At 40.8% G+C, this 25,021-nt stretch overlaps 1 protein-coding gene across 4 annotated transcripts in view; it reads right to left on the reverse strand.

The window, feature by feature from the left end:
- The window catches only part of CDH11 (cadherin 11), a 153,144-nt gene that overhangs the window by 16,315 nt on the left and 111,808 nt on the right, over positions 1–25,021 (reverse strand). For all 4 annotated transcript variants that reach the window (XM_060650608.3, XM_060650606.3, XM_060650607.3 and 1 more), the window contains 7 exons: positions 23,814–23,933; positions 21,403–21,570; positions 16,426–16,613; positions 10,194–10,447; positions 3,845–3,981; positions 3,297–3,430; positions 2,946–3,063 (listed from right to left, as the gene is read on the reverse strand). In XM_060650608.3, the coding sequence (XP_060506591.1) occupies positions 2,946–3,063; positions 3,297–3,430; positions 3,845–3,981; positions 10,194–10,447; positions 16,426–16,613; positions 21,403–21,570; positions 23,814–23,933 (1,119 nt within the window). The remainder of the gene's footprint in view (positions 1–2,945; positions 3,064–3,296; positions 3,431–3,844; positions 3,982–10,193; positions 10,448–16,425; positions 16,614–21,402; positions 21,571–23,813; positions 23,934–25,021) is intronic.

Genomic DNA, 25,021 nt, shown 5'->3' on the forward strand with positions numbered 1-25,021 from the left:
GTCACCTGTGAAGGTTGGCTACAGACTGGAGTAAGGGAAAATGACATAAAAGGCTTGGGTGTATTAAGATGGCTTCTCTTCTCCTATTTCTAAAGATGTGTAATGCTTATGCCAGTTTAGGCAAACACAATCCCGATTATTTACATGGCATAATGGAAGCAAACACTCAAGGAGAAAGAAACCTGATGCTTTTACTCAGCGTGATCTAAACCATTATCTCATGTTTTCTATGGAAAACAGTTTCAGCCGAGAAATTTGGTAACTCAGTAGGCTATTAATAGGATGTGGAATGTGATTACTCCTTTTGGATTACTTCAATATGTAATTACTTTTAGGAGCTAGCAAAGAGACTCTATTAAATGATAATTATAGGACTGTATTTGCTTTAAGGTTTTGTAATAGCTCTAAACATAGGAGTTTTCATTAAGTGTTTGCCATAGTTAATAAAGTCATTTTTCTTAAAAAGTAGCAATTCGCTCAAAAGTGGTAGCTCTGCATAGTATTAGTTTTTTACAGGAAAGGGCAGAGGAAACAGACTGTGTACTGGGCTGGCTCATCTTTTTGAAAATACCGATGGCATTCCTGAAGTACTGTGACAAAGTAAAATACTTACAACTCCCTAGAGAACACTCCATCTTAGTATCATGTTTTCAGAGGGTTAACAGCAACTAAATATTATCGCACACATAAAAGAGAAAGAAGACAAGGCAGGTGATGGAGGTGACGTTGGCACAGTGAGAAAAGCCTAGAAACACCTGCTGGGTCAGGAGGTGTCCAACCATACAGGGATGTTGCTGGGCATCCATCCAGGAGTTAGGCTCCAAATGTTAGTTGGGGATTATAAGAAAACACAGATAAAAGTATGCCCACAAATATTTGAGTAAACAGATCATAAGAGGGGGATGGCATAAGACACATGTTGGAACAGTGGAGTTTTCCAAACAACTGAGTCGATCACCTCACTTTTGATAAAACTAAATGTACGCTGAAATGTTTTCTAGTATCTCCTTCACCACAACACTGACAAAAGCCTAGGCTCGTGGCAATGTGGCAATCAACCTATCACAAAATAGTTTGGGAATTAGGAGAAATCCAAGAGTGGAAGCAGGGATTCCCATAAACTATCTTAGGAAGTGTTATGAGAACACTATGTGTGCTACCTTGTTCAGTTCAGCTGAGTAAGCATTTCTTGAATGCCACACTACATGTGTGGTCTTCCTTCTTTGGAGGAATGCATGCTTACAAAAGGAAATTCTTAGATTATACACATGTACCCCTGGAGGTACGTGAGCTCCCAGTCAAGAACTACTCCTCTATCTCAGTGGCCTGCAGACTTAACTCTCAAAGGGGCTTAAGGCACTCACATGTGCCCATAAACCAAAGCTAACAAGTAAAAGAAAACTCTTAGATGAAATATAAAATTAAAGCATTCCAAGCACCATTTCTATTTTGAAATTATAGGAATCATTTAGTGACAGGTTGTTTCATAGGGTTCCTTTAAAACACAGGTCTGTCGTATTACTTTCTTCACACCCAGGCTCTCAAGAGCATGTCCACTGCAGAAAGCAAAGCATCAGGAGAGAAAATCTGTCAGCACCTAGGACATTTTATCCCACAGTCCCTTTTGATATGTGCTTGATTTTACAAGGCCATAATTAAATGCTCAAATCAGTTCCAGAAATAAAAATGCAGTATGCTAGATCATACCCCTCAACTCCAAGCAGGATGGGGAACTTCTTTCCTCTAATAATCAACCCAGTAGGGACAGTGCTTAGGGTTGTAATGTCTTGCCTCTGAAAACCTGGGTTTAAAACCTAGGTCTAACTCCTATGTGGCTCATTGACTTAGAACAAGTTACTTGATGGTTATGTGCCTCATTTTCTTCATCTTCAAATGGGAATGATAATAATGACATTTACCTATGGTGTGTTGAGGGAAAGAAACGGATGGCGTGTGTGGGAAGGGTCTTGGCATGTTGTTTGGAACATAGCTACTGGTATTTATGATTCTGATGAGTGATAACAGAGATGGGGAAAGCAAAAATACTTATTAGGTTAATGTAAGCTCCTATATGCCTGATCTCAGTCACTGGGAAAGCAGTCAATCTATAACCTAGTACTGTGTGGCTAATGAAAGCATGTGTGCTCAGGAGGACTACCTTCTAGTCCTATGTCGAACGATGGCATTTGTCTTCCTGCTTCTACAAACTGCATTGTCACGGGTTTCTAGGGACAGCTGTAGACCAACATAGCCTGCCCAGAAGTCAAGAAACTTATTTTCTGATCCTGGCTTGGTACCACCTTTATCAAGAGACTGTATCAGTTTGGGCCTATATGGAAGAACAGCTACTTCAAATAATTTGTAAGTCTAGAACCTCTTTGATGAAATGAGAAGCAGGCATGATATTAGATTTCACCATGTCTACAGTGGCCAAACAATGCTCTGTTCATGCCCTTCAGGCAATAATTCTGCAACCATCTTTAGGTAACAAGCTATGAACCCAACCATACTGCATTAAAACCATGCTTGGAAGGGAAGGCCAGCTGAAAGATTACATTGCCTTACAAAGTTGAACTAATCTCTTATAATGCTTTATTTGATATCAATATTCATAAAGCCATGCTCCCCCCAAGGGTTTATCAACCTCTTAAAAAAGATAAATGAGGTTGTTTGCATATTGACCCTGTAAGCTTCCCCACTTGGTTTCCCCACTGCGTCTTGAATATCAAAGCCAATAAAAAAAGTAAAATAAAATTACACTCACTTATTCATATGCACCAAATGAGCCCACACGTCTCAAAATAAAGGTGGCATTATTACTTCTTGTTTGTTCTTCAACAGACAGGCATTATTAAGATTAGGGAAAACACTTGTGTTCTGCAATATAAAAGCCATTCATTCGTCCATTTCTACTTCTCTGAATGCATAGGAACTTTGGTACGAACCTCTGTTGTCTCTGACTGTGAAATTTGGATTGTGAATGATTTCAGGGGGTAGACTGAAGATAAATCTTGGTCCATTGGCTGTGTCATCCTTGTCATCTGCACTAATTGTAACAATTGGCTGAAAGAGAAAGGTGGCCCATAAATAAATCATGCTGACATTGGCACATCATTTATTCAAAAATTCCTAGCTGGCTGAGAAGCCTGGGTTTAACAAGAGCACAGCTACAGAGCTTAAACTAGGGCTCTGAAGACCTCTTGGGCAGCGGCAGGTATCTCCAGGTGAAGCTCTCAAGATCAAACTCTGTTTCCAAATGGTTTGTACAAAGCCAGAAAAGGGGAAGGCATCATTACCTGGTTAGAAAGTGGCTTGGTCTGATCACTCTCACAGATGAAGCCTTCATAAGGGGCGGCAAACTTGGGGGCATTATCGTTGACATCAAGGACCCTAATGGCCACTGGCACTTTGGCTTCCTGATGCCGGTTGTCTGAAAGAAGAGAATTCAGACAGTAAATACAAGCCCTCCAGGATATTCCAGTGTGTGATCAAGTTTGAGAACCACTGGTCTATAGGTACACAAGCACCCACAAATCTAGGCTCTAAGGATTTAAACAATACTGAGTGGCAGCCTAAAATGGGGAGTCCCCCAGTGATGGCTATAGTGTCAAGATCTCACTTGCCAAATCTATACCCAGTTCTGCCAGAGAAAATGAAAATATCTCTACGTGTTTATATGTCCTCTTCGATACATGACGAAGAATAAATTTTAAACACTGAAAAATATGCTTAAGACTAAAAAATGTATTCTATCTCAGCTGTCTGTCATTTTCCAGAATATATATAGAGTCTGATGGAATAAAATTTGGTAAAGTAGAATCAAAACCCTTAGGAGAATACTTACGGATTTCTGCTGCAAAAACGGATATGTTGAGCCAGGCAGTTTCCTCTCTGTCCAAAGGTTTTGTGGTTTTAATAAAACCATCCTCTGGATTAATAGTGAAAAACCTGTCGAGGTCAGTATGACGATCGATGGAATACCTAAGCGGAATGCAAATAAGGCAATTAGACGGAGACATTCTGAGCAGCTTAATATTTGAATATTTTCTCCATGCTATATTTAAAATAACTTTTTCAATGGATTGCTTCAACTAGGTTTCCTTTTTAATCAAATTTACTTTTTAAACTTCATACATGAATCTTTTATAGAAATCATTCTGCTGCATTGGGCTTCTTTATTCAGTACAATGAATGAAAGAGCTGTTTAGCATATTTGATTGAGAAACGTAATGACATGTTGCATATTTCTTCGTATTTACTACAATCCCCCACCCTCTGAATATTTATGAAACTGCATTTGGGAAGTGGGATTGCCCAAACTACTCAGAAAGTCAAAAATGCATCAAACTGTTGCCAGATTTTTGCATCAAAATATTAAATAGTTTCAAGTTTACCTAAATTTATCATCTAGGAGCATTTATGGTACTAAAAAATCAGTTTTCTCCTTATTTAAAGAAAAATGCTAACTCTAGTTTGAGTGAATTTATTTAGTTTATTTATTTGGTTTTAGGGGTTCTCAGGTAGCCTGGGTCTGAATTCCATGATGAAATATGCAAAGCAGTCTTGGTCATTCATCTGTAGAGTGTTCTCCTCATACTTTTATGATGGGCTGTGCCTAATATCCTAGCCAGAAGGTTTTTAACTACTCCTGTCCACTTAGAAAGCTTGCTTGTTTTTCTAAGAAAAGAGAAAATAATTTCCAGAATATTACTGGACCATGTTTATGGCCCAGTGAGGAGGGAGACGGAGCAAGAAGAATGACCTTTATTGAGGTGTAGTGAGGTAAAATAGCTTGTCCGGGATACCCAGAGTTGTAAATACCAAAGTACTGGCTTTAATATGTCTGTTCAACACCAAAGCTCCTTTCCTTTTCACTCCACCACACTGTCTCCAAAATGAGGAGCAAAGGTGGTTATATTAACTCGGGTAGCATACTGGGTTCATAATTGGGTGGTTTCCCGCTGTTGGAGGGCTTAGCTGCAGTTTCCTAAAGTTTACAGAATATATATGTCTGAATGCATTCATCGAAGGTCATAAAAGTCAAGATATATTAAAGGTGGCAAAGACCATGGATGTCAGAGTTTAATATCTTCCATTTACAAATGATGGGATTTCCAAATGGCCTATTATCTCGTTTCTGGGGGAGCCAACATGAGAACTCAAATCTTCCAATTCTAGATCATGTTGCTTCCAACAAAGAGGGTTCCACTCATGGAGCAGCACTTCATGGTGTAAAAGACACGAGTTCGTCCATGATGTCATTAGACTGTGAAGCTCTGTATGGGAATGGGATGATGAGTCCCCTTCCCCAGGGAAGAAGCTGAAGAGAAACCAGGTACACATGCCTTGCAAATGTCAGGAGAGGCTCAGTAACAAAGCCTTCAGCGGGTAGCCTTCTGTGAAAAGGAGGCAAAAATAATAGATTTTTTCCCCTGCCACCAGGGAGTTTACTATCTAGTGGACATGACAAGACACAGTAACTGGGAGAAAGATAATTAACAATTCAAAGCATTATTCTCTAGAAGCGAAGGGCATGAATTTTGGTTTTATAAAGTCCTAGATTCAAGTTCATGCTCCAGTACATCTAAGCTCAGTGATATTGGAAATGTCCTTAGGTTCTATAAATCTTAGCTTACTTATCTTTTAAACTGGATTATTAACAGTACCTAAGTTTTAGCTTGTCTGTAAGAATTCCATGAAATTATAGATGTTAAGATATACAACCTAGTGCCTTGCATACTGTAAGCAGTACAACAAATAATAGTTGCTTTTCTTTTTTTTTTAAAGTTTCTTTGAGAGAGAGAGAGAGAGAGAGAGAGAGAGGAACTAGTGGGGGAGGGGCAGAGAGAGAAGGAGAGACAGAGTCCCAAGCGGACTCTGTGCTGTCAGCGCAGAGCCCAATGAGGGGATCAAACTCACAAACTGCGAGATCGTGACCCGATCTCAAACCAAGTTGGAAGTTTAACCAACTGAGCCACCTAGGCGCCCCTGCTCTTCTTTTATTGTTGCTGTCACACACTGTGGACAGATCATGGAAGTTCTCCAATGTCAGTCTACAGAATATGACCTTTATCCTATAGCCAGTGAAGAATCATAGAGGGCTTTTGATCAGAGGAACAATACATGGAATCAGGCTGTCAGGGTGATTAATAAGGTAGGGTGGGCAAGATGGTCTGAGCAAGAGAGAATGGAGGAAGTGCCGAGAGATTTAGCATCCAAATGAGGTGTTGGGGACACAGGCACTGGTATAGGAGTGAGAAGGAACACAAGATTGTGTGATGAAGATAGCACCATTAGGACTCAGCTGATACTTGGAAGGCTGGGAGAGTCCCAGAGAGTTTCTAGCTTGAATGTCATGTCGGAGAGAGGGAGACATTGAGAAACACAAAAAGTCAGCTTAGCAGAAAGGAGAGAGATTAGAATTCCACCAGAGATAGGCTGCCATGTTAGGAGAGTAACAAGTCAGCTCTCCCTCAAGTTTCACAGGATCAAGGTGGTGTCAGACTTTAAGTATGTCACAGTAAGTATGAGCTCAAAAATAAGTTTAAATAAATGAGCGAGCCAGAGAAGGAAAAGGCAAGTGTGTGAAAAATCACAGCAGAGAGCAGAATAGGTGCAGAGCAGAATCAGGGAGAAAGATCAGCCCTAAGGCAGAGAATCTGGAGCCTTAATTCAGCCATGCCTGGGTAGGAATGCTCTTGATGAGAGGACAGAGAGAGAAAGATCCAGGTCAAAAGCATGCATCTCAGGGAGCTCCCACTACCTGGACAGGGATCAAACATCAGTGAAGACCCCAGGGTGGTGCTGTCGGAGGCAGGAACAGACTACTGCCAAGGAAGGTGAGAAGAGAGACTGTCTCAAAAAGGCAGCAGTGAAGAAAAGTTGTGTCTAATGCTACAGAGTCTGCAAAGCCAGATCTGCAAAATTTCCATGCAGCTAAGAGTCTGTTGGACACTATAGTGTCCTACCCACAAGTCCAAGGACACAAGTTCCCATACAGGTGAAGATAAACAATCAGGAAAACAGGTAGTGCACACAGTGCATAAAAAGCTTTGAATGTTCTATAAATTCTTTGAGGAACAGGGACTGAGCGGGTAAGGTGGGGGGTTGGTTCAAGGGCCGTACTGAGCATCTTTGGATAATTATAGACACGGAAATTGCCTACTTGCACAGAACAGCCACCACTGAAAACATGACCCAAATAACCAATCGCAGATGTGGATCCTGGAGACATGAGGCACAGAGGAAATGAGCAATTGTTCCAAGCGTTTTTACGTCATTGCTCTTCCAAAACGTTGCTAATGCGCCTAGCCAAGCCTAACTCATTTAAAACCCACACCGCAGACATTTTTGAGTAGTTTCAAAGTGTTGTTACACTGACACTCAGTCATGACATAATGGATCTTTCTGCATAGAGAAAAGACCACACTCAAACCTTCTTGGGAAATCTTCCCATTGGTGGCTGTTTGGCTAGAGTAAGAAGCTCAAAATGGACCGAAGGCAGATCTGAACTAAAATCCAGCCTCCAGTACCCACTGGCTGTGGGACCGAAGAACTCACATCATCCCTTTGAGCCTCAGTACTTCCATCTGTTGCATCCTAAAGTAGTCAGGGCTTCAAAGGATGTCTGAGGATTAGTTTAAATAACTTAGTGCAACACATTGTCTGGGTCTGAGAAGATGTTCATTAAAGGATAATTCTCTTCCTTTCTCCTAAAAGGGATATTCAAGGATTTAAAGGCAACTAACATTTTCATTTGGGATTTCCTCCTGCCCTTTCAGCATTTTCTTTGGTGTCAATAGAAAAACTCCACTGTCCGTGGTAATTGTTTTCATGTTCATATTTGTTTCCTATTTTCCCTCTACTTTACTGAGATTTGATTGACAAATAATATGTAATGTGGGCATTGTGGCATTTTGATATAAGTGTACCTTGTCTAATGATTACCATCGTCAAGGTAATTAACATATTCATCACCTCTCATGGTTACCATTTTGTGTCGTGTGTGATGAGAACACTTAAAATGGACTCTTAGAAAACTTCAAGTATACGTTATTAACTGTAATCACCAGGCTGTACATTAGATGTCTGGAGCTTATTTATTTTATAACTGTGAGTTGTACCGTATGACCAATATTTCCCCATTTTCCCATCCCCAGTCTTTAGAAATCACCATTCTACACTCTGTTTCTCAAAGTCTGACTTTTTTAGATTCCACTTACAAGTAATATCATGCGATGTTTGACTTTCTATGTCTGACTTATGTCTTTTAGCATAATGTCCTCCAAAGTCCTCCAAATTATCACAAATGATGGGATTCCCTTTTCTTTTTAAGTCTAATTTTCTTTATTCATTCAGGCATTGACAAATACTGCAGTTGTTTCCATGTCTGGGTTATTGTGGATAATGCAGCAGTGAACATGGGAGTGAAAATATCTCTTCAAGACAGAGCCATTATGGAAAACAGTATAGAGGCTCTGCGAAATGCAGATGGCAGCTGGATCTTTTCTAAGGGCTACAGTTTACCAACCCCAGAACCAGGCAGACAGCCCCCCTTTGAGTGTGCCAAGGACAGCACACAGCATAAGGTGTCGCTGTGATTTTGCACAGTGAGCACTGTGAGGTGGAAACTGCATCTGATCCATGAGTCGGGTGTCCCAGAAGAATTTCTAGAACAGGTGACACTGAAGTGGAAGTGGGAAAAATGAGTACCGTGTAGCAAGTTTGAAAGAAGGAGGGGCAGAGCTCCCACCTGGAGGGAGATTATGTAAAGGTGGGAAGCAGGAACATGTAAAGAGCAAGTTCTGCCTCAGGAATGGGAAGTGGCCCAGTCCAGCTGCAATGGAGAGTCTTATGCCAAGAGGGAATAGATGGAAAATGAAAGAGATGAATAGGACACGGCAGCCACCGGGGTGGAGGGGTGCAAAGAAGAGCCTGCCACTAAATAAGAGAGTTGGGATTATTCTCATGGGAGCAGCAAGGGGGAAACAATTTGATCACTGATAACTCAAGTGTGGAGTATGATGTGATATTTAGATGTGCTGTTACAAATGCTCAATCTGCGGGCGCCTGGTGGCTCACTTGGGTAAGCATCTGACTTTGGCTGAGGCCAAGATCTCGCAGTTCATGAGTTCAAGTCCCACAATGGGCTCGCTGCTGACCACAGGGAGCCCACTTCAGATCCTCTGTCCCCTTCTCTGTGCCCTTCCCTCACTCATGCGCATGCCCTCTCTTTCTCTCAAAACTGAAAATAAAATATTTTTTTTAAAATGCTCAATCTGGCTAGAGAACAAAAGAAGGGTGGGTGAGAAACTGGAGGCAGGGAGACCAGGCTGAAGCAGGGAAGAAGTCCAGGTAATACAGGAAGTAACAGAGGGGCCATGGATGAATAAACACCTGCTAGGATCCGACACCTAGGCAGGTTTCAGGCAGCTGTGCCCTTCTGCCCTGTACATAGCTTGGATCTGTGACAAGCCTTCTTCGCTGACAATCTTCCTCACCTCCTCATGTCCTTCATCATCTTCATCAGCCTCACTGGTCACTAACACAGGTTGAGGAAAGGGGAAGGCAGGCTTCTGAATCATTTTTCTAGCTAGTTTTTCTAAGTCACAAAGATATCATAATAAGAAAAGCACCCCAAATTTGTGTGGCCCTCTGTTATCTCTTCCAAGTGCCCTGTAGCCATTAGACAGAGCTTGCTCTCCTGGCCTCCTGTTCACTGGCTGTGTCGCTCTGGGCAAGTCACTTTGCCTTGACCATGTCCCCTCAATTTAAGTGAAAATTCCTATAGAATAAAATTGAGAGGATACATTAGAGTATCTGCCTAACATACCTAATGGAGTAACTGGAGCATGGAAAGGTGTTCCATAAATTGTAATGACTATAATTAGTTCACAGTCCTTATCCATACTTCGCTACGGTTCCCCGAGACAAGCCTTGCTACGCATTGCACCACCGTGTACACTGGGAAGTCTGCTGCAGACAGAAATTATGTAGTTTGAACAAACTCATCCAAAAAGTAACAGACGGGAAGTAGAATTCACATCTTCCAAATCGTAGTCTTGTTTACACTGCATTGAACCTGATCATCTTGGATCCTTTTTGAAACTGAAGGATGTGCTTCCCTCAGGACTTTCCTGAAACGTCTTTCCTCTAAAATTCCTCATCCCGGGCTCTTAAATAAATGTCTGTACCTTATCGGGCTGTTGGCAGCATCGGGGTCTTTGGCGTGCACTCTCCCAACCACAGTGCCAGCCGCTGCATTTTCTTGGACTTCGTGGATATAACTTGGGGCCAAGAACATGGGGGGCTCATCAGCATCTTCCACTGCAATCTTGACCGTCACAGTGTCCTTGAAAGGCCCGTTGCTGATGAACTTCGGGTCGATGTGCACATTGGCTGCCTCTACCTTCAAGCTGTATGCTCTTTTGGTTTCAAAATCTACAGGCTGGCAAGAAAGAAGACATGATTGGCAACCGGTTCCTTGAAAGAATCATGGAAGAAAAAGACCGGATTGTTTTACAGGGCAGAGTGAATAGTTCCTCAAAGGGAGAAAAATCAGTGTCTATTCAATATCCAATTACCTGAGCCATTTGGTCAGAAAATCAGACAAATCAACTGCTGAAATCTGGAATGTGCTTAATGGGTAATTCCAGGAGCACAATAGACACAGAAGGACCACATCATCGAAAATGAACTTCATTCTACATAACAACAATAAGGCTGTCCAAATCATTCACCAAAATCATCTAAGGAAAGAAATTAAAACACTACAAAAGCAAATATTGTAGCCCATTCTGTAAAGTTCTAAGAATCTTCATAATAAAAATACCCACTGAATTTCAGCAAAAGTATGTCTTGTTAGATGGCTGTTGTCCTCTAACACACACACACACACACACACACACACACACACACACACACACAGAGCTGGGTTAATCATATTGATAGCTTAATTTTTAATTTTCTGACCCTTTCCCAAAGTCTGTGATCCTTACCAACACTGGCCCTTAAAATGACTTCAAGTGGTTTATGGGTAATTTCGGTGGATGGATTTGTTGAATGACATTAACTTACTTATTAAGTTACTTATTGATACTATTATTCCTTTTCTAATTCCTCCATTACTAAAAACATCAGGGATACATCAGTATACCTCAGTATATGCTACTTTTTAACATATATGATATGCTTCCTAATCTCCTTTTGAGAGGCACTGATTCAACTGTTGAGCTAGAATGCAATAGCATCGTTTTGTTTTGCTTGCGTTCATTTCTAGGTTATCTTCCATTTGTGGCAAGTCATATAGGCCAATGAGAATAACACTTCCTTGTTAAAAAAATGCATATATGTTTAAAAGGAGCCCCCTCAAGGGCAAAAATTATCAACAGTATAGATTTTACACAGATTCAAAAAAAAATTAAGAAGTATTCGAACGACTGCAGTTCTGGAGAAATTGACGGTAAACACTCCCAGGGTCTGAATGAGATGAGACACAGTGAATCAGTCAGCAAAAGGTGAAAAGTAAAATAGTGGTCCAGCAACAAGTTCTGATGCCTCAGAAATAGAACTTTCTAATTAGCACTCCAGATGATGCTGAACGACCAAATGTTTGGAAAAAGTTGGGTCTTTTAAGGTTAGCATCTGCCTGCCATGCTGTTGTCAACTGCCTGGCAAACACTTATTGTGAATGGGCACATAGGCACAGGGTTTAGTCCTGACCTAATTCTACACAGCTCAAAACTAAGGATGATTTCACTTTCGGGAAGGAGAAACACATTCAAAGTTTTCCCATCATCTGCCCACCCGGCTCAGGGAACACTCTTTTTCCTGAAGTAGAATCACATACAGCTGATGCACCATTCTGGGACTCAGCAGCAACCCTGTAACCCCTCTTTGGGTTACTGAGCAGCAGAAAGGGATGTTCTTTATGGGCTCCAGATATGAGATTGCTGCAATTTCTCAAACATCTCTGCAATTTTTAGACAAACAACAACAACAACAACAACAAAACTAGAATATGATAGTTCTGAGGCCAGGTAAGGAGAAATTTTCTAATGTCGGGTAGCCTCTTGATGCTCTTAGAGCAGACCTTTTTTGAACTTGATTTAGGCATATGGGTAGGGACCCAGAGCCCTGAGCCATGTTCCCAGTGGAAAGCACTGATGACGTTGAGGCTAATAGAGTCACACTGCAGTCTGACCGATCTTTTCAGATTCCAAGCAAAACTCCCTCAAATCCTTGCCAACATTTGTCTGGAATGCCCTTTCCTAGTTCGGTGAGATTTGACCGAGTCTTCTGGCAATCCTCATTGCCTTGGGAAATCCTCAACTTTTCTCAGCTGCCTTTCTGAAGTCCCTCATCTCTCGCCCCTGCTAAGTGGGGAGCACTCCAAAGGACTCTGCTGAGTCTTGTTGACTTTTGATTCCCCACTCCCAGGGACAAGTGATCATCTACACCAGTTTTTTGTCAGAATGGGGAGCAGGTCCGATGGATGAATAACCTTTAAGCATTTACCTACGATTTATACCTTGACTCTTTCCAAAAAAGATTTAAGGTAGTTTCCCCTGTGAACATTTATACCCATGCGATGAGTAGTTGAAATAAAGCTAAATGAGGCAACACACTACATAAACCATAAAAATCTTAATACCCCTCAGTTTACTAATCCGACCTCTGAGAATTCTCCCTGAGGGATTAATTCAACAGAAAACCCAAACAAACAACATTCAAAAATGCCTGGTGTTTGTCAGAAATAATAAAGGGTTATTTATGTCTAATCAGGGAAACATACACACAAAACACCAAATCCAACTGTGAGATTTTATTAAGGAAATAATGGCCCATCAATAGGATGGGATGTTATGTAGTCATTAAAAATGATTATGTATATTATATAACAGCATGTAAAATGTTTATGATGTGACATTAAATTAGCAAATCAGATCACTCTATGATTGCAACTGTGTCAAATGTTATATATCCATATGTATATACATGTGGACAAAAAATATAAAAAATAATCAGACATAAAAATAGTTTTATTAAAATAGGGGATATTTAAAATGCCTTCTAATGCTGCTCTCACACTGCTTTATGAGGAGTTTATTTGGTTAAGAGGGAATAGCTCAGAAACCGTGCCAGGTTCTGCAATAAATGGGTGCCCACTTGATCAACGGCATTGCGATGAACAGATTGGATTTTCCTCCCAGTCCACCAAGCCACTGACATGTTTCATTTTTATTTTGCACTGGTTCTTCCATTAGCCACACAGAGACTGTCTGCATATCCCGAGGGCAGATTCTCTCTTATGCACCATTACACCTCTGCCGCTTACTGTGTCTGACACAGAGTCAATACTCAAGAAGTATTTATTGCTTCCCAAACTATCCAATACGTGAATGATTCTACCTCCTCTAAATATCTCTTGAAACCTTCACCTTCACCTCTTCTGCCTTCTTCAGTTCTTTGTAACTTCCCCCTCGGATTCTAACAACACTGTTGCAACTGGTCCCACAGCATCCATCTCAAAACTCTCAAGACTGACTTATCCAAGTTTCTTAAATGTGTCCTGTTCCCATAATCCAAGCGCTCAGCCCTTCCTCTCCTTATCTATCAGGTAAATTCCTACTTCTCTAGAAGTAAACTTTTACTCCTGTAAGAAGTCATTCATGACCCATATTCATAGATTTTATCACACTTTATTACAGTTCGTTCTCAACTGGGGAGTGATTTTGCTCGACCTCATCCTGGGGATATGAGGCAATGTCTAGAGCTATTTTTAAATCATCACAACAGGTGGGGTAGGGTAGTGCGTGTGCTTACATCTAGCAAGGAGAGGCCAGGGGTGCTACTTGACACCCTACAGTGCACAGAACAGCCCCAGACAACAAAGAAGCATCTGTCCTGAAATGTTGATAGTGCCCAGGCTGAGAAAACAAAACCTGCTCTATTTTCATTGTCTTTTCAGTTAAATGTCCTGTTAAACAGTGACCTCCTTATAGCCAAGACTCTGTCTCTTCAACTTTAGATGCCCAGCCTCTCACAAGGGGCCTGCTGGCAAATGATAAGAACGTAGTAACTCCTGGCAGAAAAATGGGTGAATGAATTAAGAAATGCATGAAAATGCTGCATTTAAGAATATTTTAAGAGACAAATATGCCCATGATCTCTCCATACTCTCTTATATTATTAAAACATATACAATGACTTCCATAGGATCCATCATTTATTCTATTAAATTCACCACCTCCCAGATTCTCTTCTTTTCCTGGTGGACATTTAGAACTCTGAACTACGAGTTCAAGCAAACATTCTTTTACAAATGAAATAACATCTTACCGTGTTCTAAGCCTAAATTTCAGGGATTTGTAGAAGATTGTTTCTTTGCCTGGAATAAACACATTGAATTGGGGGGAAATGTGCAAATTAATCATATGCAGAGAGCTCATTTGCGATGTGTGAGTTCCATGGGGTGATTTAAATGTTTCAGGATCTTAGAGACACAGTATGTGTTTATACCCTGAATACATTGAAAACAGGTGACAACCTTAGCATAACCAACTACCCAATTACTTGAACAGCAGAGGGTGGGAGGCAGGGATTGCTGATGCCAAAGCTCATATGTCTGTGTCAAGCAGAAAAGATAGTAATATTAATTAACAAGGTAAGTTGACAGCTCTATGCTAACACACAAGTCACTCAGCTATTTCTTTACATTTTTTAATGTTTATTTTTGAGAGAGAGAGAGAGAGAGAGAGAGAGAGAGAGAGAGACAATGTGAGTGGGGAGGGGCAGAGAGAAAGGGAGGCACAGAATCCGAAGCAGGCTGCAGGCTCTGTGCTGTCAGCACAGAGCCCAATGCGGGGCTGAAAGTCGCAAACCACAAGATCATGACCTGAGCTGAAGTCGGACACTTAACCAACTGAGACACCCAGCCATCCCACTCAGCTATTTTTCTAGAGGAAAACCAGAGGGAGTGCTTACCCCAGCCCTTCATGGCTAATGATTAGGCTGCAATGGCCACTAATTCATTGTACTAATGTTGGCTTTTCCTACTATCCAAAGTTCATCCCAACTTCCGTACTCTCTTATGAAAGAGTCACCCCCTACCCTCTCTTTGTTTTGTGTCCCCTAATATATCTCCCAAATCCAACAATGTTTCCAAGTATTATGAAAAGTCTGCTTCCTACAGCACATATCTCCCTGCTTCCCTAACTAAAAGATTCCTCCCAGGAATTTCCCCCACCCCACCCCTGCCTGCTCTCCAGCTACTGGCCTCTTTATTGATTCTTCAAATTAATTTTTTATCAGTGTTACAGTCCAATCTTTTCCATCACACCAAGAAGCTTAATATTCATGCTACAAAACGAAGTTGAAAATGAATGCTTGATTAAAACCAAGGTAATCCCATCATCCAATTCAGATTTAATGCTCCATACACTTTGATGATGGAGAGGTGTTGATTTCTCAAGTGTTAAATCGGGGCGGGGGGGGGGCGTTTCAGAAAATACTGTAACTGTTTCTTTACTTGAAAGTGAATCCTTTCTGGATACCTTCAGAATATCTTTCTGGCCCAACTGTCCCCAAAACATCTTGAATAGGAAGCTGTTCCAGAATACCCAGGCTTGAATTTCACGTCTGTGAATTGCTACCTGTGTGATTATGACGGGGTCAAATTATTTAATCTGTCTGAGTCCCAATCTCTTCGTAATTAAATTGAGGTACTATTGCCTATTGGGATAATACTATCTACTTTGTATGATTTTTCTGAAAAATAAATGTTTGTAAGAGGCTCAGGCTTCATCTAGCCTATATTTAGTATTGAGTACATTTTAGATTTTCAGAACACAACAAGGACAAACAATAAACTCTTTGCTATGAGTTAATTCTGGGACACATTTTTAGAGACAGTTCACCTGACTATGGGGGGAAGGTCCATTGTGGTTGTTTCTTAGGCGCAATTTTGAGAGAAAATCAAACAGAGGATTGGCTCAAGTTTCCCAGAAGGCCCAGCAATGTGGTGGCCCTTGGATACTTTCACATAGGAAACGTTCTGAACAGCCTGTATTAACAGTTAGCTTGGAAGAGCCAAAGGAGGAACCCTTTCCATGTTCAGGGCTGTTTCTCTAAAACCCAGATTTATCCAGCTATCTACCTTCCATGTGGAAAGTGTGCCAAATCACACAAAAACTAACAGGCAGTCGGCCAACATCCCCCCCAGCCCCTTTGCTAGCTCTCTCTGCAGTAACAGAAAGGGATACAGTTCTGTTATCTCCCCAGAGCTGGGAGCTCAACTGCAAAGTCAGATTAGCCCCCCATTGCCCATATTCTCCTTTCTTAACCTTCTGCTCTCCATCCCCTGCAGTGCTGCCCTGACAGAGCTGGCCGCACCGCTGACACCCCTGATTCCTCACCCGAGCTCACCTTTTTCAGTTTGACCACACCCTCCTGTGTCTCATAGTCCGTGGTGATTTCAAACAATTCCATACCATCTCCATCAACAATATTGTAGGTGACTAAACCATTTTCTCCAATGTCTGGGTCTTTTGCCTTTACTCTTCCTACTTCCTCCCCGGGGACAGCTGCTTCTGACACAGACATCTGGTATACGCCTAGAAGAAGAAGACATCTATTTTTATTTTCCCTTTTATTTGGCAGCTGTAAGACTTTAGATTTCATTGAATCCCAATAAATTTCTCAAAGGGTTTGAAATTGAACTTTCTATTGATTGAAAACATGAAAGAAGTGAATGGCTGAGAAAGAAGATCCCACATGGCCTGCTTGTCAAAAAAATGTGTTCTACAAAGGATGATAAAACAATATCGGGGTCCAGGGTCATGTGGTGGGGTCACCTGCCACAAGTAAGAAAGGAAAACAATGCTCAGTTACATTTCTCATCAGGAAGTGATTGAGGACCATGTATATATCTTTATACATTCAAAGAGCAAAGTCTTCTTTTCATGTCTTCAAGGTGGTCCACGAATTAATTCCAAGGCACTGCCAATCCATGAATTAATTCCAAGGCACTGCCAGGTACCCAGAAAAACCTCCTTCTCTGTTTGAGAACCTCCCATGGCTCCATATTTTTTTTAAAAAATCAAATGCAAATTTAATCCTTATCAAGGTCATGAGCCTACTAATTCTATATGTGACTCTCCTCTTACTTTGCCTCCTTCACCATTTGATCAAGCACTACCTTATCTGGAAAGGTTTCTCACAGTATGGTCTGTCCATATATATTTATTTTATATGTACTTGGAACCTAATATATGCCAGGTGCTGCTCTAGGCCCTGGAGACTCAGTAGTAAATGGACTCGTCAAGTTTCTTCCCTTAATGAGGCACACTGAAGAGGAACAAAAAAGCAAATGACATACTCTGATGTCATTGCTAGAAAGAAGGAAAATAAAGTGGGATAAGTGGTAGAGGGTAATGAGACAGTGAGTATGTGTGACTGTGTGTATGAGTGCGTGATGGAGTGTGAAGGGGATCACACCATCACTCATGTGTGAATGTGTGTCCGGGAGTGGGTATGTGGTTGTGTGGTACACATATGCATGCATGAGTGAGAGTGCCTATATGAATATGTCGTGTGTGTGTGCGAATGTATACACTTGTGTTACATGTGCTGTGTGAGAACAAGAAAGAGGGAGAACTGAGAATGATTTGGAATTGGTTGGTCAGAGAAGACATCCCTCAGAAGAAGGCATCAGAAGGGACTGAACAATCAATCACATGAATCTCTGGGGATAAAAATTACAGACAAAGCAAAGACGAAATGGCAAAAACCCTGGAGTAGGTACATGTCGAAGACATACAGAAGCCAGAAGACAAGTGTGGCTGGAGCCTTCTGGAAGAGGTGAGGGTACATAGGTAGGCTGGGGCCCATCTATGTAAAAAGGCCATTGTGGAATGGTTCTATTTGAACTTGGAGGAAGCCACTGGAAGCTTTTCAGTAGGGAAGCCAGATTTGAAATGATCTTATCTGTATTTCCACATTTTAAAAATATTCTACGGGAAACAATATGGAGAAACAAGGGTTGGGAACTTTGTCTCTTCCACTTCAAAGCTGAGTGGTTTGGGGCAAGTTACTTCAACTCTTGTAAGTTTTAGCTTCCCCTTTCTATGGATTCCATCAGTTCCAGTATGCTGTCTATGTTTATCTGTATTATGTGGCTTTGAATGTTTTCAGGTTGGACCCATATTCAACTTTATCACGCCAGAACCTGCACAGTCAAGGACAACTGGGTGGTGTAGTCTCTGTAGATAAGCTCTGTAAATAATTACCAATTTACAGGCAGGCTTAGAGAAACCTGCTCTGAGTTGGTTTTCTCCAAATCTCATTGGAGTTCATGGCAGTGAAACTAGCATCTGCAGTATAGCAATATAACTTTACTATATGACTGCATGTGAGCAAAGGCATTAATGGCTGCATGCTAATAATCCTGTTCGGCCTTTTCCTTCTAGCATACCGAACAATTCTGCAGTGTGGATAATGGAGCATGTAGTTTCTTAGAATGCTATATGAGCCTTAAGCTTATTGGAGATGCCGAACTTTGTGCCCAATCAGGCAAAGCAGTCTTTCTTCACCTCTTTTGGGACTCCATGAGAACTGGTTACTGCCTTGTAATCCTATCTCAGTGTGTTCCTTGCATAGATTGCTGTCTTTGGATTCCTCTGAATGACTGGCGTGCCTTCCTGGGGCCATGTTTGTGTGCCTTCCTTGTTCCCTCATTTGCAAAAATTGCCATCCCTCTGACAATAAACTCCCAGGTTCCACCAGCTACTCTCCTAGTCTAGTGAAGATGACATTTTCGTGGTGAAACATCCCCCAGACACCCGTGGATTAGTGGCACCAGCATCTTTATGATCACACATACCTTTGTCTATATCTATGTATCTATATAAGCAGATGTATGTTCAAGCTCTGGCTTTGCTACATTCTTTTTTATTTACTTATTTATTTTTAATTTTAATTCCAGTATAGTTAACATACAGTGTTAGTTTCACATGTACAATATAGCGATTCAACAATTCCATATATCACCCAGTGCTCATCACAAGTGCACTCCTTAATCTCCATCACCTTAATCTCCATCTCCCATCTACTCCCCCCACCTGCCCAATAACCATCAGTTTGTTCTCTATAGTTAAGAGAACAAACTCTTGTTTCTTGGTTTGTCTCTCTCTCTCTTTTTTCCCCTTTGTCTTTCTCTGACTGACTTATCTGAACTCCAATATGCTATATTGCGTAGCATTATACTCTCTAGCTCCATCCATGTCGTTGCAAATGGCAAGGTTTCATTCTTTTTTTTTAATTTTTAATGTTTATTTATTTTTTGAGAGAGAGAGACAGAACATGAGCAGGGTAGAGGCAAAGAGAGAGGAAGTCACAGAATCCGAAGCAGGCTCCAGGCTCTGAGCTGTCAGCACAGAGCCTGATATGGGGCCACGAGATCATGACCTGTGCTGACATCAAAGGCTTAACTGACTGAGCCACCCAGGTGTGCCCCTTTTTCATTCTTTTTTTATGGCTGAATAATACTGCCTTATATATATATATACATACCACATTTCCTTTATCCATTCATCAATCCATGGACACTTGGGCTGCTTCCATAATTTGGCTCTTATAAATAATACTCCTATAAACATAGGGGTGTATTTATCCCTTTGAATTAGTGTTTTATATTTTGGGGGTAACTACCCAGGAGTGTGATTACTGGATTGTAGGATAGTTCTATTTTTAACTTTTTGAGGAACCTCCATACTCTTTTCCAGTTAACTTCACCAGTTTGCATTCCTATCAACAGTGCATGAGGGTTCCTTTTCCTCCACATCCTCACCAACACTTTTTCTTTCTTGTATTTTTGACTTTTCCTATTATGGCCAGTATCAAGTGATATCTCATTATAGTTTTAATGTGCATTTCCTTAATGATAAATGATATTGAGCAATTTTCATCTGTAGGTCTTCTTTGGAGAAATGTCTTTTCCTGTCTCCTGCCCACTTTTTTAAAGTTTATTTATTTGTTTTGAAAGAGAGAGAGAGAGAGAGAGAGAGTCAGGGAGGGGCAGAGAGAGAGGGAGAGAGAGAATCCCAAGCAGTCTCTGTGGTATCAGCACAGAGCCCAACTCGGAGCTAGATCTCACAAACCATGAGATCATGACCTGAGCTGAAATCCAGTCAGAAGCTTAACTGAATGGACCACCCAGGCACCCCAGCTTCTGCCCATTTTTAACTGGATTATTATTTTGGGGGGTGGCTTTACTACATTCTATGCGCACTAACTGCACCTTTTATGAAACCTAGTTTTATCTAAAATGTAGGCTCTTGTCAAGATAACCAGTAGCAATTACTATTCATTAAATGATGGAAGTTGTTGTAATTATGATGATTAATAACCTTTCAAAATCATCTTCTTTTATTTCCTTCAGTAACCTTACCAATTTTGTAGAAGGACCACAATCCCTCATATAATAATAATGGCTAACATTTGTGACAAATTATGCCAGGTATTATAAGATTTTATACTAGCTGATTTAGTTATAACAACATTCCAATAAGACCTGTGGAAGACTGTATTCTCCAAAAATGGCCCAAGCCTTATCTCCCATCCCACATGAATTTCCTTCAACATGACCTTGACAGTCTTTCCATTGAAAGATGGGGTCTACAAGAATTCTACTTAAATTTGGACAGTCTTATGGAAATGATGCCATGTGATTTTTGAAGTTAGGTCACAATAGACAATACAGTTTCTGCTTGGTATCCTTGGGGCTCCCACTTTCAGAACCTATCCAAGCCATTCCTTGGCAAGACCCACATGGATAGAAACCAACAGCCAACATGAGCTCATCAGACATTTGAGTGAACATTCTTGGAAGTGGATCTTATGACCTCAGTCAAGCCATCCTTACTTGAAGCTATGGAAACAAAGAAAAAGCAGTCTCCTCCAAGTTTTGCCCAAATGACTGATTCATGAAAAAAATAAATTATTATTATTGTTTTAAATCACAGAGGTTTGGGGCACTCTATTTTAAAGCAACAGGTAACTTATTCAGTACTATTACATCCAGATTAGAAATTAGAACACTGACACAGAGAGAGGTTAATTAATTACTAGATCGCAGAGCCAGTATCTAGTGAAATACCTAGCAAAATAGATTTTCTGTTTCCAGAGTTGTGGAACTTTTTACATCTCCTTTCCCTCCTTCTACCTTTACTGCACCTTCAGTTTTTATGTTGCTGTTGTATTCTTTATGTTTTCATTTTTTGCATGAACGATAAAGAGACTTCATTCTTCTAGATTTCTTCGTGAAAGCTGAGCAAAGCAGAAATGGGTTGGAGAAGGGCTAGCCATGGCACCATTAAAACGTGAAAGCCAAGCCCACCTACTTACTCTGTGGAAACTTTGGTGGGTTGTCATTGACATCGGTCAGTGTGATCGTCACTTTGGTTGTCCCTGAGAGTCCACCCATGTGTCCACCCATGTCCTTGGCCTGGATCACCACGTGGTACTCCTCCTTCGCTTCCCTGTCCATGTTGGGGAGGGCTGTTCTGATGATACCTGGATCCATGAGTGGGAAACACCACACGTATTCATTGGTAACAACATTAAAACATAAAAAGTTCTAGGCACAGGGGAAGCAGAGAGGAATAAAAAAGCTCCTGCCCTCGCAGAAGAGTCACTTTGACATGATAATTAGAATGACAAGTAGCCATACCTGGAGCACCATATAGTGGTCTTTCTCAGCAAATTGTCATAATTATTCGTATAGCATCATAATCATATATGCTTTATATGTTGCATTGTAAACGCAAGTAATAAGCTTCTTAAATAAGCTTATTTAAGAATAAATAAATAAGCTTCTAAAATTCTCAGGCATAACATTTCAAGATCCTAAAGGCTGAAATATTGGAGGGCCCATTGCATGGATACCCATGACTAAACCCCCACTTTTGAATTACCAGGGGAATCTTTTGAAAGTCTATCCCAGCATTCAACCCTTGGAAATGTTTTTATGATCTATATTAGGTTAAATGTAGGTGGCATATATTCCAAGCAATACATTAAAATGTAATTATTAAATTTTAAAGGAGTAAGCCAAACAAGTTAAAAACACACACAATGCATACACAAACATTGTTGTACTATCACCCATCACTGACCACAGGGGTAAATTAATGATTGAATTCTACATGATCCCTGGAGATTAGCACATAATTTGTATGAAAACCATGCTCACTTAAATCTCTTGGGAACATGTGCAAGCTTTTCCTCTCTGTAGATATAGTAACATTTATACTGGAAATATAAAGAAAGCACCCTTGTCCCTCTCTTAGTCTGTATTTCCCAACAGCACCCTTGAACTCACTGAGTCTTGTTTTCCTTATCTGTTAAATACTTTGGTATGTTCAAAGTGGTAGTTCCTAACCATGAGTCCTTGAGAAAAAAATAAGGTTATAATTGGAGTTCCTCCATCAGTTTTCAACATCTCAAAAATCTAGATGAAATCCCACATTTATCCTTGGTTAATGTGGAAAGGCAAATGCCTTCTATGAAATCATAGCCACACAGCCCCATAGACTGTGTTCTGAAGCAAAGTGGCTACAAATAGATAATTACGTAGGTCAGTGGAAGTGATATCTAGTAAATGGGCAACTTATCTGATTGGCAGACCCTGTGTATACATATTAATATATATTTGTATTTCATACAATTTAGCTATAATAACAAATGTGGATTATTTGCAAATGTCTTTCAAATATACAGGAAAAGGCAGCAGTTTGGGGGGTGATATTATAGAATGGAACTTTCACAGTATTTCAGTGTTTATTCTAATGAAAGGACCCTAGAATAAAGTTTGGTGTAAATGAAGTGGACCATTGTGGTTTTGGTGGCTACATGTTTTCACTTTTTGGGATTGCTGTTTGCTTTCTGTAAGAACTGTGAAGTCTTCTTTTTGGGTGACACCAATTGGGAATCTGTAAGTGCAGCGGGGGGAATGTGCCGCATCCCAAACACACCTGAGCATTATTTTTTTTTAACATTTATTTATTTTTTGAGAGACAGAGAGAGAGTGTGAGCAGGGGTGGGGCAGAGAGGAAGGGAGACACACAATCCAAAGCAGGCTCCATCCAGGCTCCGAGCTGTTGGCACAGAGCTTGACGTGGGGCTCGAACTCAGGAGCTGTGAGATCATGACTTGAGCCAAAGTCAGACGCTTAACTGACTGAGCCACCCATATGCCCCTTAAAATCATCTCTTAAAATTCAACTTAAATTACATGTTCAACTTAAATGCATGTTTCTCAAGAATTTATCTTGATGGCCTGCCTGGGTGTCTCGGTTAACCGTCTTGACTTCAGCTCAGGTCATGATCTTGCAGTTTGTGGGTTCAGGCCCCGCATAGGGCTCTGTGCTGACAGCTCAGAGCCTGGAGCCTGCTTTTGATTCTGTGTCTCCCTCTCTCTCTGTACCCCGCCCCCCGCTCGCGCTCTTTATTTCTCTCAAAAATAAACAAACATTAACAACAAAAAAATGTAAGATATGATTTTAAGATAAAAGTTGTATTTTAAGATTATATTTATTATTGTGACATGGTGACATAGAGGCAGAAACAATAATAAATAAGGTTCATTGGATGCTAACCATATCCAGGCACATGCAGGCACAGCGTCTAATCCTCTCAACAATCCTGTAAGGTGGCCTTTCCTGCATTTGAGAAAACTAAGACTCAAATAGGTTTACTGAGCAGGCCTGGACTTCTTATTTACAATGTGTCACAGATCCCAACAACACTGCACAGTACCTGTCTGTGCTTCTACTGAAAAGTAGGGTTGTCCTTCTAGGATGCTGTATACTAACTTCGCGCTGTTTCCATAGGTGGGATCATCTGCATCTGAAGCTGTCACCTGGATTACCGATGTCCCTTAAAAATGAAATAAATCCATTAGCAACACCCCTTCAGCTTTTTGAATTATATTCCAGTTTACAAAGTTCCATCTTAACTTTAAAAACGGAGAAAAGCCCCATAATTGTTTAACATGCTCTGTTTTCAGGGGTTCAGATGTAAAGTAATCTTCCTTCCTCTCTTCCTCTTCTTCCTTCCCTCTTTCCTTCCTTAAAAAAAATTCCCATAGCTTAAAAATGAACTTTCTATATTCATAGTACATCGTGCTCTGCTTAGTAGTTAAAATAACAATATGAACATTAATGCAAAAACATTCTAAGACCCATGCAACTGAAATGTTCAGTATATCAAATAATTAAATAACAATCTTCCCAAAGAGTAAAATAAAAGATAATTAGTGATGAATTGCTTTTTGTGTAAGGACAGAGTGTATAGTCTTCCATCTGTAGCAGCGCAATAAATACATCATTTTATTGTTGCTTTGCATGTAATAAAATAGCTTCTAATACTGCATTTTAATGAATTTATGGCTATAAATATTGTACAGAATGTTGTTCCCTGATGACATGAGAATTGCATCTTCCCACCTCTAACGGGTCTGGTAGTTATTTAATAGAAACCACCCTTAAGACATCTGTGGGTCTGAAGGAAAGGAAACCAGGGAAATGAAGGAAGACGGGATTCCGTTTCTCCTAGAAAAGCCTCTGTTCTTTGATGGTCACCAGGATTTGAGGGCACAAAGCACTGAACTACAGAATGGGGGGAGATGCCCGGGAAGGGAAACGGCAATTAGAGCCTCCCTGCACCAGGTACTTTCGGGGCACGTTCCTTGTGTTCCACCAGCATCCATCCCCTCTGCTCCTCGTTTTGACAGCAATTATATTTTGAGAAACTGGGTGTGAGAGGTAGGAATTTTACAATCCTATTTTGCAAAGTAGATTATTGCCAGAGTCATTAGTCTAACCCCCATCGAGCAACCAACCAAACCCAGGGTCTTTCCTTGACATTTCCAGCAGAGGGGCAAGGTCCTGGGTGGGAGGTGAGGCAGCCCGTTGACACAGCTTCTGACGACCCTTTAATTTACAACTGTCAGTGATTTTTACATG

This window comes from Panthera onca, chromosome E2 (assembly GCF_046562875.1).
Source record: "Panthera onca isolate mPanOnc1 chromosome E2, mPanOnc1 haplotype 2, whole genome shotgun sequence".
In the NCBI taxonomy this organism is placed as follows: Eukaryota; Metazoa; Chordata; class Mammalia; order Carnivora; family Felidae; genus Panthera; species Panthera onca.